Source organism: Myxocyprinus asiaticus, chromosome 3, assembly GCF_019703515.2.
Source record: "Myxocyprinus asiaticus isolate MX2 ecotype Aquarium Trade chromosome 3, UBuf_Myxa_2, whole genome shotgun sequence".
Classification (NCBI taxonomy): Eukaryota; Metazoa; Chordata; class Actinopteri; order Cypriniformes; family Catostomidae; genus Myxocyprinus; species Myxocyprinus asiaticus.
The window spans coordinates 4,754,224-4,769,077 of record NC_059346.1 but is presented as its reverse complement, the minus strand read 5'-3'; the positions used below and the strand labels follow the sequence as shown (position 1 = coordinate 4,769,077).

The window sequence follows — 14,854 nt, the reverse complement described above, 5'->3', positions numbered from 1 at the left end:
CTACTTGCTTAATCTCAGTAACTGCATTGTTTTTGGACACTTTCACTCATTGATTAATCAAGACTGACTGTAAATAGTGAATTTCTACAATGGCATCAGTAACTGAAAACTATTGCGGTTAAATGATGCTGCATCCAAGCCGCTAGGTGTCAGTGTAGGTCCAAGACGATATATTTAAAAAATTACTAAAGTGCACCTTTAAAACAGTATATAAAAATCCTTGATACATTTGCTCGAGAAGCAAAATTATATATGATAGTAAGACTTGTTTTCAGAGAATATATCATCATTTACACCTGTTCTGATGTGGAACACAGAAGGAAATATTTTAATGAAAAGTCCTGATAGTGACCTACTTAATGCATACCTTGGGTCTTTATTGACCCTGGACCTCATCCATTATTTGGAGTTATGTCTACAACTCTTAGTATTCATCAACATTTCCCTTCTGAATAGTGTTACACACAAAAAAAGGCAAAATTGCAAAAATATATTTCTTAAAAACTGCTTGACTACCAAAAGGGTCTAGGGTCATTAAAGACCCAAGATATGTAATAGTGATGCTTTTTGTTTTTGCGCTTGCACAAATCATATTTTTATAATTATTTCATATCAATACAAGTTTATCACATGATATACATTTCTTTGTTTATTACAAGAGAAATGAGTACTATATTCATACAAATGACTACTATATCATGTTGATTTTCTGTGTGAAAATAGTGAATTATCAGTATTCCATATGTGTGTACGCATACATAATATACATGCTATTTCTTACTCAAGGTGGTGCTGTTGTTTCAGTGATTGACTTGATTTACATTTGACATTGCTAATTGATGAAGAAGAAATGTGGAAGTAAACTATAGCAAGTATAACACATGAACAGTATGATATGACTAATGTCATTTGAGTGTACTATTGAAATTATGTTTTTATGTTCTGTAATTAAAGGTGAATATATCTATATATCTATCTATATATATATATATATATATATATAATAACAGGGTAAAAGGGAAAGGAGGAGGCGAGAACCGGACGAACCATCAAAATAATGTTTAATGATAAATTATACCATAAAGACTAAACATAAACACAAACGCATACAGGGCAGCTGCCTGTAGTTCTCTCTCTTCTGAACTGCCGCCTCCAGCCGCCTTTATCCCTCTCGTGGGCTTGATTAGACTGATTAGGCAGAATGTTAGCTTCAGTCACCATTCATTTTCATTAAATGGCAAAACCATGTAATGAAAGTGGATGGTGACTGAGGCCACATCCACACTTAAACATTTACGTTTGAAATGACCTTAATTTTGCTATGTTTACACCTCTCATCCACCCTCCTCCTTGCCACACTCCTCCCTCCTTTGGTTCAGCCCCCGGCAGGTCCTCCCCACCTTCTCGGACTTGGGAGGGAGACAAGGAGAGGGAAAAACAAAAAAAAAGAGAGGGAAAGGCCAACACAGAGTGACAGAGGGAGAGAGAGAGGAGAAAAAAAAAAACTTACTCTGCCGGTTCTCTGATATGCCGTAGCCTGGTCCTCGGTCACTCCTCCAGCCTCTAGTGGATGACAGCCGCTCCTCCCCGGTTGGATCGGAGGCAGTCCTCCGCCCCTTGCCGTGGCCCGACTGCTGCAGGCGGTCAGTAGGGAGCCCCTCCTTCCCTCGCGGTCAGCAGTCGTTCCTCCGCTTTCAGGCGGCAGGGCTCCTCCGTCCCCCGACGGATGGCCGCGGCTACTCCTTTGGGGTGGATGGTAGTGGCGAGGACTCTACTATGGCTTATCCCTCCTTCTTCCCAGGTTTCGGCAACAATGTAACGGGGTAAAAGGGAAAGGAGGTGGCGAGAACCGGACGGACCATCAAAATAATGTTTAATGATAAATTAAACCGGTGGCCTGGGTAGCTCAGTGGTAAAGACGCTGGCTACCACCTCTGGAGTTCGCTAGTTCGATTCCCAGGGCATGCTGAGTGACTCCAGCCAGGTCTCCTATGCAACCAAATTGGCCCAGTTGCTAGGGAGGGAAGAGTCACATGGGGTAACCTCCTCGTGGTCGCTATAATGTGGTTTGTTCTCGGTGGGGTGCGTGGTGAGTTGAGTGTGGTTGCTGTGGTGGATGGCGTGAAGCCTCCACACGCGCTATGTCTCCGTGGCAACATGCTCAACAAGCCACGTGATAAGATGCGCGGGTTGACGATCTCAGACGCGGAGGCAACTGAGATTCGTCCTCTGCCACCCGGACAGAGGCGAATCACTACGCGACCATGAGGACTTAAAAGCACATTGGGAATTGGGCATTCCAAATTGGGAGAAAAAGGGGAAAAATCCACCAAAAAAAAAGATAAATTAAACCATAAAGACAAAACATAAACACAAACGCATACAGGGCAGCTGCCTGTAGCTCTCCCTCTCCCGAACTGCCGCCTCCGGCCTTTATCCCTCTCGTGGGCTTGTCTTGAATATTTTTTGAAGATTTGAAACTATCTGAGCATTTTGTAGATACATTTGTGATAGATATATGTGCCGGGTCGCTAAAGACCCAAGGTACAGTATGTAATAATGTGAACACCCATGCATTTAAGGATTAATGCTTAAAAAAAGGATCCAAAAGTATCATAAAAGTATTCTGTATTCCTTGACATCTGTTGCGCATTCATTGCGTAATTTTCCTTTTTTTTTCTAGTCCCATATGCAAATAGCATTTTTCTCATATTAAGAATAAATCTAACAAACTTTTGTAAGGTGTATGTTTACTAGAATAATAATGGGTTAAGAAAAGTAAACTTCATTCAAGATATAGTCTCTGAAAAAAAGTCTTTATTGAAGCTGAAGTGTATTGAATGGAATTGCAAAAATATACATTGTTTTCAAACTGCTTTCCTTATATGCCCCCTGTCTGCTGGTGATTGAAGAAACATATAGTCCCGCCCCATCTCACACCACTGGTTGAGTTATGTTGTTGTGTTGCGCTGATGGGCCACTCGAACAAACAGAGGATTTTTGAAGCACCACAGAGACACAGTGTTTACAGTATTCAAAGTTATTAACCTACAAATGGCCTTCTTATAGTTGTCTCTGCATATTAAGCTGGGATGCAAGAAAGTATTTAAACATCAAAAAGTTACACACTTCAGCTTTAAGATAATTGTTAGTAGACGGTTTTTTATTTTTCAGTGGAACAGCATGTAGCCTTTTTTGGGAATATAATACAACCAGTTATTTCAGAAAGAATTATTTAATTCTGTCCTTGATACTAACCTTCATTTGGCTCCATATTTAACACTATAAGACCAGCACTCTAATGACATCCCCTCGTTTCTCTTCTCTTCCCTGTGCGTTTTGTTCCTTGTGTCCTTCTGCACCTCAATCTATCACTTCTTTCCTCGTGTGTTGCAGCTACACCTGGCTGTAAGTTGCTTCCCTGTGTGTGTTTCTGTGCACATTAATGTGTGTTTCCCTCTTTTAAAAGACTCCTTTCATGGTGTACTTGTGTTTGTGTTTGCGTAGATAGGACAACATGTGTAAAACACTCTATGTGTGTGTGTGTGTGTGTGTGTGTGTTTATTTACTTGGTGTGTTTTCACAAACCTCTCTTGTGCCGTTTCTGTTCTAGAATTCCATTTAGAGCGGGCCCCCCTTCTGACCTCCTCACACCACCCTGAGATCACAGGTTTGTCACTCCTCTGGCTTTACAAGCAGCTCTCTGTGTGTGCATGCATAAACACACATACCTGTACACAAACACATGAACACATGTACACAAACACACTGAGTCAATGTTTTTTCCCCTTAGCTCAGTAGAAACTCTTAACAATCAAAGTAAGGCCGTGTCCACACTGAACGGTTTTCGTTTTAAACCTACACTTTCAGTTTCCTAACTTCATCGTTTTCCAGTGTATGCGGTAATGGAGAGTGTTTTCTAAATGCTCTGTTTTCGGTGCAGGAAAACGTTGTTAAAGCGGAATCAGTGCATTTTCATTTAATTTTTTCCAATGTATTCGGCAATGGAGGATGTTTTTGAAATGCTTTGTTTGCGGTGGAGGAAAATCAGTCCAGTCATAAAAACTATCGAATGCTGAATGTCACGGAATTTGAAATATTTGGGATAAAATTAATGTATGAATGCAAAAATAATAAAACTAAAACCGTGATATGTCCTAGTGTGATGATTAAACCATGAAAGGCTGTGATTTAAATAAATACAGTTTGCATGTGCTGCGCACTGGCTGCTCATACACTGATAACACTGCATTAGCATTACGTGCACTCTGTGTGTAGCAGATTACAGAGAGCAGAGCACTCGTTAACCTTGAAGCGCGCAGCACATGCAGACTGTATATTTATATAATTAAATCACAGCCTTTCGCGGTTTAAAGAGCACATTTGACCATATAGCGAACTGCTTATCCGGAAGTGAGAAGCTACTGTCAAAAACAAACAGAAACTGGATGGGCTTCACTCCAAAATATAAGCTTCTGCCAAAATAAAATCTCAATTTAACAAGACACATGAAATTGAAGAAATTGCAACAGAAATACAGTATATCACTACTATATAGTAAAATGTAATATTCAATGTAGTAGTATTAATTATTAATAATAATATTAATAATATATCAATAATAATGATATTATATTTAAGCAATATCTCACAAGCAAGTGTGCTTTTGTACTGAATAAAAGCTTTTATCAGTGATTTCATTAATACTGTGATGCTCTGCTGTGCCGCACTGTATTTGACAAAACAAATAACTCAGATGTTGTATTGTGGATTGTGCCGTGAGGATCTGTATAGAAGCACTTCATTTGATAAAAATAACACAATTGTATGTTGAAAAGTAATTGTTCTGTTTTCATTTGATTACATTTCAAAAAATGTAATTGAATAGACAGTTTTTGATGATAAAATTTAAAACGAAAATTAAAAAATAAAACGGAATTTCAAAGGGGACCCAGGTAGCTCAGTGGTAATGATGCTGGCTACCACCCCTGGAGCTCACTGGTTCAAATCCCAGGGTGTGCTGAGTGACTCCAGCTGGGTCTCCCAAGCAACCAAATTGGCTCAGATGCTAGGGAGGGTAGAGTCACACAGGGTAACCTCCTCGTGATTGCTGTAAGGTGGTTTGCTCTCAGTGGGGCGCGTGGTGAGTTGGCCGTGGTTGCCTCCACAGCAGCACGCCCAGCGAGCCACGTGATAAGATGTGCAAGTAGACATCTCAGACGCAGAGGCAGCTGGGATCTGTCCTCTGCCACCTGGACTGAGGCAAATCACTGCGCCAACACAAGGACTTAGTGTGTACATTGGGAATTGGACATTCCAAAATTGGGAGAAAAAGGGATATTTCAGTGTGTATGAGAGGCATAAATGTAGTGAAATCAATGCATTTTGAAACGAAAACATACTACTTTGCATTTGAAAACAAAATTTTCCATTTCCTAATGTCACCTTTTTGAAAGTATGTGGTAATAGAGAGTGCTTTCGTAACACCCCGTTTTTGGCGGAGGAAAGTCACGTTTCAGTGTGGATGAGAGGCGGAAACGTAACGATATCAATGCGTTTTCAAACAAAAACATGGATTTGGCCACAAGTTGTGTTGTGTTTGTTTTTAATTCAGAAGAACTTGAAGTAATTAAAATAATTAGATATTGTATACTCAATCAGTTTTAGGTGCTGTTGTAAGTGATTTTTATGAATACCACACATATAATGTCCCTATTACCTGACAGATATCACTCAAATAGGTGTCCTGAGAAATCACACCTGACTCTGTGACAGCCCTAAACTTTGAAAACAGTATAACATAAAATAAATTAGGGGAGCGGCCCACAGAAAAATGAGCCAGTCAGAGAATGCTTTCTGTGTCTCTGCCTAATGTATTCGGGTTCACTGACATGTGATTTACACTTTTAAAGACAGCATGAAACAGCATTCACAATGCATTTAACATCTGTAATGTTAAACTAAACATTCAGTGGAAAATAATAGAAGGCGGGACTTGACTTTATCCACCAGTATTTAATTGGATCTTGAAAAATAACAATAAAAGCAAAATAAGTCCATTAAATCAAATTTGGCTCTATTTTTATTCTCTTAATAAATATTGCTGCTGACTTTTAGAGGACAAAAAATTATTTAAAAAAAAATTTGATTTTGAAGAATTTGTTAAATCTGTCAAAAAAGGATATAAGAAGTATATACTGTATATTAAATTGGTTAAAGAACAAAAACTAATTGGAAACACTTTACAAAATGGATATGCTTGTTAACATTAGTTAATGGATTACAGTAGGTGTCAAGAACTTACAATTAAGCATTTTAATAATCTTGGTTAATGGTAGATTATGAAAAATATATATATTTTTTTCTTATTGTTCTAAGTTTTCTAAGTTTATAGTGTATTTTTATGTAAAAAACAACAACATCAACAACAGGATATAATGGATTTTATATGTGTTTTTCTCCTTTCAGCCATTCCACTGACAGCCTATGGACCAATGGCAGCGGCCGCAGCTGCAGCGGTTGTCAGAGGTACAGAACCACTGATCATGAGCACAGACATTATTATATGTTTAAAGTTTTATTTTTACTTAAAGATAGAAACGCGTATAAAAAGTAAGCAGGATTATGTTCTCTAAAATTGAAGTTTTTGAATAAATGACTGTGAAAATGACCTCTTAAGTCCCCCGCTGTCTATTATGTTTTTTATCTTCCAAAAGCATGTACATTTAAATATCAGTGCATTTAACTGTGTCAATTCCTAATTTATACTCTTAGATGTGCCATATAAATCAATCTGGCTTGAGTTTAAGTTAGTTTAGCATCGTTAAGGTATTTATTAAACGCTTCCCTCTTAATGTTGTAAAATCACCTTTGAATGACTTTTTGCCGTAGGCTCTAACCCCTCACGTGCAGCTGGCTTCCTGGGCACCAGCAGTCCTGGGCCAATGGCAGAACTGTATGCAGCAGCCAATCAGGATTCAGGAGTCAGCAGCTATATCAGTGCGGCAAGCCCCGCCCCCAGCACAGGGTTCGGACATGGACTCGGTGTAGGTAGAATCGGACATAAACACACATGTTTATAAGTTTAACTAAATACTGTTGATTACCAGAGACAAAAATTTCAACTCGTCCCTCAGCTTAAACAAATAGAAATCACATTTACATTTATACACTTACATTGGAAATCTATGTGGCAAGGAACTGCACTGTGATAAACATTCAAATACGAACTGTTTTGAAAGTTTAACCTCAACATTTTAACATTATATGTGTTAAAATGTGACTAATATGGTAAAATCACTTACTTATCTTGTCTATGCAAAGTTAGATTCAATATTTCAACTCCTGTCATGACTATGCAAAGCCGGCAAAGACGTTAACATCTGCACAATACACACAAGGATATCAGAAAGAGACGTGACATATCTTATCCACAAATTACTGTTACAATGAGCATTATCAGAAGTTCATCCGCCTAGAAAAGTAGCCCCACCGCTAAAATGACTATTTATACTATTTATATTAACCCTTAAATGCATACCTCGGGTCTTTAGAGACCCGGGACCTCATTCCACCCCCTGTACCTCATCCATTTTTTGGAGTTGTACCCACACCTCTTTAGGATTCCTCAGTCTATCTCTTATAAATGGTGTAAGACACACAGAAAATGCCAAAATTGCAGCAAAAAGAATTAATAAAAAAATAATAAAAATAAAATACATAAGTACCAAAAGTGTATAGGGTCACTAGTTTTGTTTTGTTTTTTTGCACGTCCGTAAATTATATTTTTTATAATTATTTCATATCTATTTAAGTTTACTATCACAAGATATCTACTTCTTTGTGCATTACGAGAGAAATTAGTACTATATTCATACAAATAAATACTATATCATGTTGACTTTCTTTGCAACTATGAACTATCGACAATGGTGAATTATCAGTATTTTATATGCGTATTCACACACATAATATACATGTTAATGCGCCGAATATGTAAGAGTGTTTGGAAAAATTACCATGCATTTAAGGGTTAAATTGACAGCTCAAATATCGTAGATTTTTGTATGAAAGGATTAATATAAGCATTTCCGTCCAGAATGCCTTGCCCCATAGACTTCTATTGTAAGAAGTCCACATTACCTTTACAGTAAATGTGATTTTTGTTACAAATTATTAGTTTCTTTTGTAAGCAATATCATGCCACAAGTACCATACCGAACCCGGAACATTCTGTCTCTTCTCCCAGGGTCCTTTGATTGCCACTGCCTATACCAATGGCTACCACTGAGGGGCATCCAATCATCATCCAGCATGGGAGGAGTAACAAACAAGCTTGTGAAACACGACCACTGCTGACGACACAACGCGCAAATGGGACGAACCCATGAACAGCTGCGTTCCCTCCCGACTCCATTCTGGAGTTAACGCCTTTTTCTCCACCTCATTTCCTCTATTCTCTACTAACATAACCCTTTTTGTTTTCCTCATCGCTTGTTTTATTTCTGACGTATAATGTTTTTTAGCGACTGGTTCATGATATGCTGCCATCTGTCTATTGTAACAAAAATGAAGAAGAAAAAACATTGTCAGAACAGTAATTTTGGATTGTACGCGGGGAAACGCGCAAAGAATTCCGTTTCCCTGGGGTTTTATTTGACACGTTTTTTCACATTTGTCGCAATGTTTTTGCTGACTGTATTTTATGTTTTTATCGTACTCATGCTGTAACAATGGAGTGATGGAGAGAAAGAGAGAGAGGGGAACAGAGAAACTAAACTGAAACGATCGAGATTTGTTTTCGTAAACTTTATTACGCGTAAAGGTTCTTAACAAATCTAAACAACCATGAACAAATGTGTGAGAATCAAATTTACTAAACAAAGACAGGACAAATAATGTATATTTTGGTAGTTTTTAAATACACAGCATTTGTAATATTATTATGAACTGTTGAAAGTTAAATCATTTGATTATTATTATTTTTTATTTTATTTGTTGTAAAATTGGTGTTGACGTAAAAAAAACATTGAATTTCAACACGAGCAGTGGAAATTTTCTAAAAAACCATTCTTGTTTACAAAGCGTGTTTACATGCGCGATTTTACGTGCATGTGGTCATGTAAACACCTTAAACGATGTTCCTTTATCAGGGTAATGTCATAAACGGTTTAAGCATAAACCGATCAACACTGGCAGATTTTGGCCATTACCCTGGTATTGCATTGCATATACACATTTTTACCAACATTCTTACTGGTTTGCGCAAGCCCGTTTATGTTTCGACATCAAAAGCACAGAATATCCGATGATTTCAACTCTCATGTAAACACTGTGTTCTTGCGTTGTCTGATTTTTTTTAATAAGCTGATTTTTGGTAGTTATCAGCGTATTGGTGTGCATGTAAACGCGCTCAATGTTGTATATAAGAATGTTTTTTTGTTGTTTTTTTTTACAATTTACATTGAAATTTGTTCTGGTCATGTTGAGACTTAATGTTTGGCTTCTTTTTTGTAGATACTGTATATATTGCATGGATTTTGGGAGGGGTCATTGAACGATGGACTTGCGTGGGGGGAGGAGGGGTGATTGTTTATTTTATGTCTTTTTTAACTGCAAAAAATGTTCTTCACATTGAATCTTCGCTTTCTAAAACTATTTTGATACTTTAACTTGTGAATCGAGTCTCCTGAGTTGCTGCCTAAAGGCTATAGGATACCTTGTTTGTCTTTATGCCATTCCATCTCATGCACAGTCAAGCACTCAGCCTTTCAAATTATACTCTTTTAACCACGAGCATGCGAGTTCGATGACGCACAAACACCGGGAATCCCCGCATGTTTAGAAAAACTGTGCTGCATGTGGACAGTCCACACGTACTGTGCTAATGACAAAATCTGTGTCACGCGCCGTGTGCGCGAGGCGTATTGGCACGCAGAAAATACTTTGGCAATAGTATACTTTGGCCTTTACGAAATATACCGGGTTCAATACAAGTTAAGCTCAACTGACAGTATTTGTGGCATAATGTTGATTACCACTCAAATTAATTTAGACTTGTCTGTTCTGGTCTTTAAAAAAAGCACAAATCTGGGTTACAGTGAGACACTTACAATGAAAGTGAATGGGGGCCAATCCGTCAATGTTAAAATACTCACTGTTTCAAAAGTATAGCCACAAGACGTAAACAACATGCGTGCTAACATGATTTTAATGTGATGAAATCGCTTACTAACCTTTTCTGTGAGAAGTTACATCCAATTTCACAACTTCGTTTACAACACAACACCCTAAAACCCTAAAACGGCAGAAAAACGACAATTAAACAACATTACAGCTCTAATAATACATAAGTTTTAACAGAAGAATTAATGTAAGGGCTTTTAATAAATAATAAGCTTCACACTTCTGCCTTGAAACCCTTCAAAAATTGGCCCCATTTACCTCCATTGTAAGTGCCTCACTGTAACCTCCATTTTTTATGGTAATCAATATTATGCCATAAATGCTGTCGACAGAGCTTACCTTGTATTGAACCAGGAATATTCCTTTAAGTAGAGTGTTCCATTTCCATTTCAGATGCTTTCTTAGAAGGCAGCTGCCTATGTAGGCAGTAGACAGCTGACAAGGTTTTGGAACAGAGCCCTGTTTGTTACTTTGTGCCTAAACAATTGGCCAGAACTAGATCTGACACAAAATGCAATATGTAGAATGTATCTTGTAAATATTGTAACCAGCTCATTCGCTTATAATGAGTTCCACAATGCAGACACAATCTTTCGATTTTCCTCCATTTATACTTCATTTTCTCTAACGTACACACTTTAAGGCTTTTTAAACTTTCGAAATGAAATTTCTTTGGGCTCTGAATTACCCAGACCTTTTGGTTGTAAAAAGTACTTCAGTTTTCGAGGTTGTATATGAATCCTCATGCTTCCCTGCTGAAAAAAACAAAACAAAACAAAAAACGCCAACTTAAGCTGGTTTGCTGGTCTTAACTGGTTTACGATGGCTTCCTAGTCTGGCCAAGGTTGTTTTCAGCTGGTTTAGCTTGTCGGCCAGCAGGTCTTCCAAGCCAAGCTGACAAGTGGCCCAAACCCATTTAAAACCAACAATCCAGACCAGCCTGGGAGACCAGCTAAGACCAGTAAACCAGCTTAGGCTGAAATTTAAAAGAGTCGGAAACTATGTTTTTGATGTTTGCTGTTGCTTATGAGGCATTGAACCACGTTTGTGAAAAATAAGGTGCCGTTTTCCAGAAAGAACAAAGGATTTGTCAAATTTTTGGGATTAGGAAGCAGGCCTCATTGTGGGTCTGAAATCTGTTTAGTAGCCTCATTTGGAAGGGCGAGGCTTTTTGGCCTCTCTTCATGCTGTTTTTGGAAATATATATTATATATATATATACATTTCTGCGCAATGTACCTTTTTTTGTAAAATTCTCTCTATCCCTCTCTCTCTTTCTTGTTGTTTTTTTTTTATTGCTGTTGATGGTACAATGCTGTTTTTAAAGAAATGAAGGACAAATTTACCAAGCAAAGGAGTCTGAGTGCTGTTACATCTCAATCTTTATCCTGTTTGTTATTTTGGTTGAATGTGGATATACAGTATGCGTGTGTGTGTGTGTGTGCGTGTGTGTATGCGCTACGGTGAGAGTGTAAGTTGTTGTGTACACACGTCAATATGTGTGTACTTTTGCGAGACTGCTTCCTGTGCATAGACTGATGTATGGATGTGCACATAGGTAGTTTACATGCATTCAACTGCCACCTTTGAAACTGTCCTGTCTCTGTCAGAAATGGAGAGGTACAAATGACTTCACAGCTCTAATGGAGGCCTTCAGAGAAAATGAATTTAGGCTAATTTGAGTTCATTTGACGCAAAATACTTTTACTTAAAAATTGCAATTGTTATTTCGGTCTGTTTTTGTTGTTTATTTACATTTTAAGGTAAAGTCTTCCATTTGACATGTGGTAGCCTCTTTTTGGAGCTGTGGTCACAACTGTAGGTTACCATGGTAACCCTCTGACTGACAGGGACGACTCACAAAACTACTGCACGGCACACACTGTAACTATTTAACCAACAAAAAGCAATAAGTCATGTTTTAAACTCAAGTAATAATGTACGCTGTCAACGGTGGTACGAATATGATTGCGATTATGTGGCATTAAGAATTATTTTTCAGAAGAAAAGCTATATTTTTCAAGACCCGTTTTAACCCCTTGAAAGTTTCTCAGATTTTTACAGTACATGTTACGATAACTGTTTGGATGATTTGTAAAAGGGACGGGGCTTTGGGGATCAGTGATGGAACTGGAAAGCGTCAGTGGGCGGCGCTCTGCCCTATTGCTGTGGAGCAGTGTGTCAACACTGTGAACTGATGCCCAAATATGCTTGTCCACTGTCCCTTACTGTATTTTGTTTTTATTTTTCACTTCTGGAAATTTTCAAATAAAAAAATCCTAATAAATTATTTTAAAACATTCCATTTGATGGGCTCTGTTATCATGTTTTACAGTGTGGATAGAAATTGTCATGTTTCAGTCAAATGCAGTATTGATTGCTGTTATAAATTACTCACTCTGTAATGTACATTTTAGTGGTAACCATCACACTCTAAAAAGACAACAAAATATAAGCATCGTGCCTAATTTTACAGTGGAACAATGTATGGCTTTTAACCCTCTCATGGTCTTCATGAATAAGACCTATCTTTGGTCCTCCCGGTCATTTTTGACCGGAAAGAGCAAAGCTGTAACTTTTTTTATTTTTTTATGATGATGATAAAGATTATTTATTCTTCCTTGAAGTAATAATAGTAAAATTATGCACTTGTTTTGGAATTTTATGCTATTTTGATCTTATATACGTGTACATTTCTCAATTTTACCATTGATTTGCATATGCAAATAAGAAAATTAATAAAACTTTAGCACAGTAAAAACCTACACTTCTATAAATTGAAACATGAAGAAAATATGAGAATGTGACATATTGGAGGCAGATTGCTGCCATCTGGTGAACAAAATATAAGTAACATGACTTGAAATTCATGTTGTGAGAATAATAGCCAGTAGATGGCTGCAGTGTTCTATGCAGTCATCTACTGTGTAGTCTGATTGCTTGTTGTAACCTAATTTTAAAGTTATGGATTTGGATATATACTTAGACATTTCAAACTATTATTTGTCAAAGATTAGCATTTTAAAATTGATTTGAAGTGTCAGTTTTTGCAGTTAACAGATATGGACTGCAAAATTGTGAAAATTCAATTAGAGTATGAAACTGAAGAATGACAGTAAATGTTTTGCAATTTCAAACTTTTTATAGTAAAAATTTATTTTGCAAACATTTTCAAGTCAGTGAGGTGAACAGCAATAATGAACAACAATAAATGCATAAAAAAGAACAAACAGTAAACAAATAAAAAAAATGATGCATTCCCAATCTGTCACTCACTCGACGTTGTGTAAATGTAGTGACCCTAGGGGTCACTCTTGGGAGCCCCAAATAACTCTGCTTTTTGAAAAAAGGCCAATGAAATTGGCCACGATCATGGTCTTATATGCTTCGGCGCTGCCCACGTGGAGACAGCGTTCATGGACAGGTCATGTTCTCACCGCGAGAGCATGATCATGGCAATGTTGTGGTCGCGGTTTTTCCTTCGTTAGAGGGAAAGACCACCCCAGCGGCTCCCCGCCTTGGTCCTTTTACCTTCGGGTTTGAGGCCACGTTGGTTAGCGCTGGGGGCAATTTGGGGACCCCAATGGGAGCCACTCTGCCTCGTAATTCCCCACGGACCTCCCATTCCCCAGAACACTTGTTTTCCCCGCTGGGATGAGACCGCCGGCACGTCTCAGGGCGAGTTCACGAAGTGGATGAACTCTCGATTGCAGCAACGGAGAACGGGCTGTTAAGTCTGACGCTGAAGACTCGACTGGGATCCCACCTTCGGGTGTGGTCGCCCAGTCGCAGCCTGATGTGCAGCTGGCAGCCATGCTTGCCCGGGCGGCTGCGTGTGTCGGGCTGGAGTGGAGCCCTCGCAGCCTGACGATTGGTTCCTGGGCCCAGAGCGCCGCTCACGGCCGCGCCCCGCCCTGGTCTCTTTCTTCCCGGAGGTGCATGAGGAGCTCACAAGGTCGTGGAGGGCACCTTTCACTGCCTGGACACGGTCTCTGAGCTCCTCCGCTCTCACTACCCTCAAAGGTGGGGCTGCCAGAGGTACTCGACGATTAGGCGGTTGCGGATAAGGCGGTTGCGGTGCACCTGTGCCCACAAAATGCCGCTACCTGGCGGGGCCGCCTGAGACCCCTGTCCAGCGCCTGTAGGGTTATGTCGTCTCTGGCGATTAAGGCCTGCGGTGCCGCTGGACAGGCCGCCTCCGCCCTGCACGCCATGGCTCCCAGCAAGTGCACCAAGCCAAGGCGCTAAGAGAACTGCACGAGGGTATATCTGACCTGGGATTGATGCAGGCGCTGCGCTCGGCGACCGACCTCACTCTCCGGGGCGACGAAGGTCATGGCGCAGTCTCTCGGGCAGGCGATGTCCACCCTGGTGGTCCAGGAACGCCACCTATAGCTCAACCTGATCGAGATGAGAGAGGCTGACAAGGCATGGTTCCTTGACGCCCCCATTTCCTAGGTCAGCCTGTTCGGCGACACCGTCGAGGACCTCGCCCAGCAGTTCTTGGCGGTGAAGAAGCAGATGGAGGCTATACAGCACATCCTTCCCCAGCGCGGCTCAAGACCCCGCACCCTGTCTGCTTGTTGCCAAGGGCGTCCTCCTGCAGCAACAGCTCCACCGCAGCCCGCCCCCACGGCCCAGCCCTGGCGTGGAGCCCACTGCAGGAAGC

The 14,854-nt window shown here is 39.6% G+C and overlaps 1 protein-coding gene across 1 annotated transcript in view; it reads left to right on the top strand.

The window, feature by feature from the left end:
* LOC127423523 (RNA-binding protein Musashi homolog 1-like) overlaps positions 1-12,488 on the top strand; it is a 47,191-nt gene extending 34,703 nt beyond the window's left edge. The window contains exons 11-14 of the mRNA XM_051667910.1: positions 3,614-3,670; positions 6,469-6,528; positions 6,892-7,046; positions 8,249-12,488. Coding sequence (XP_051523870.1) covers positions 3,614-3,670; positions 6,469-6,528; positions 6,892-7,046; positions 8,249-8,290 — 314 coding nt within the window. The 3' untranslated portion in view covers positions 8,291-12,488. The remainder of the gene's footprint in view (positions 1-3,613; positions 3,671-6,468; positions 6,529-6,891; positions 7,047-8,248) is intronic.
* The last annotated feature ends 2,366 nt before the right edge of the window (positions 12,489-14,854 follow it).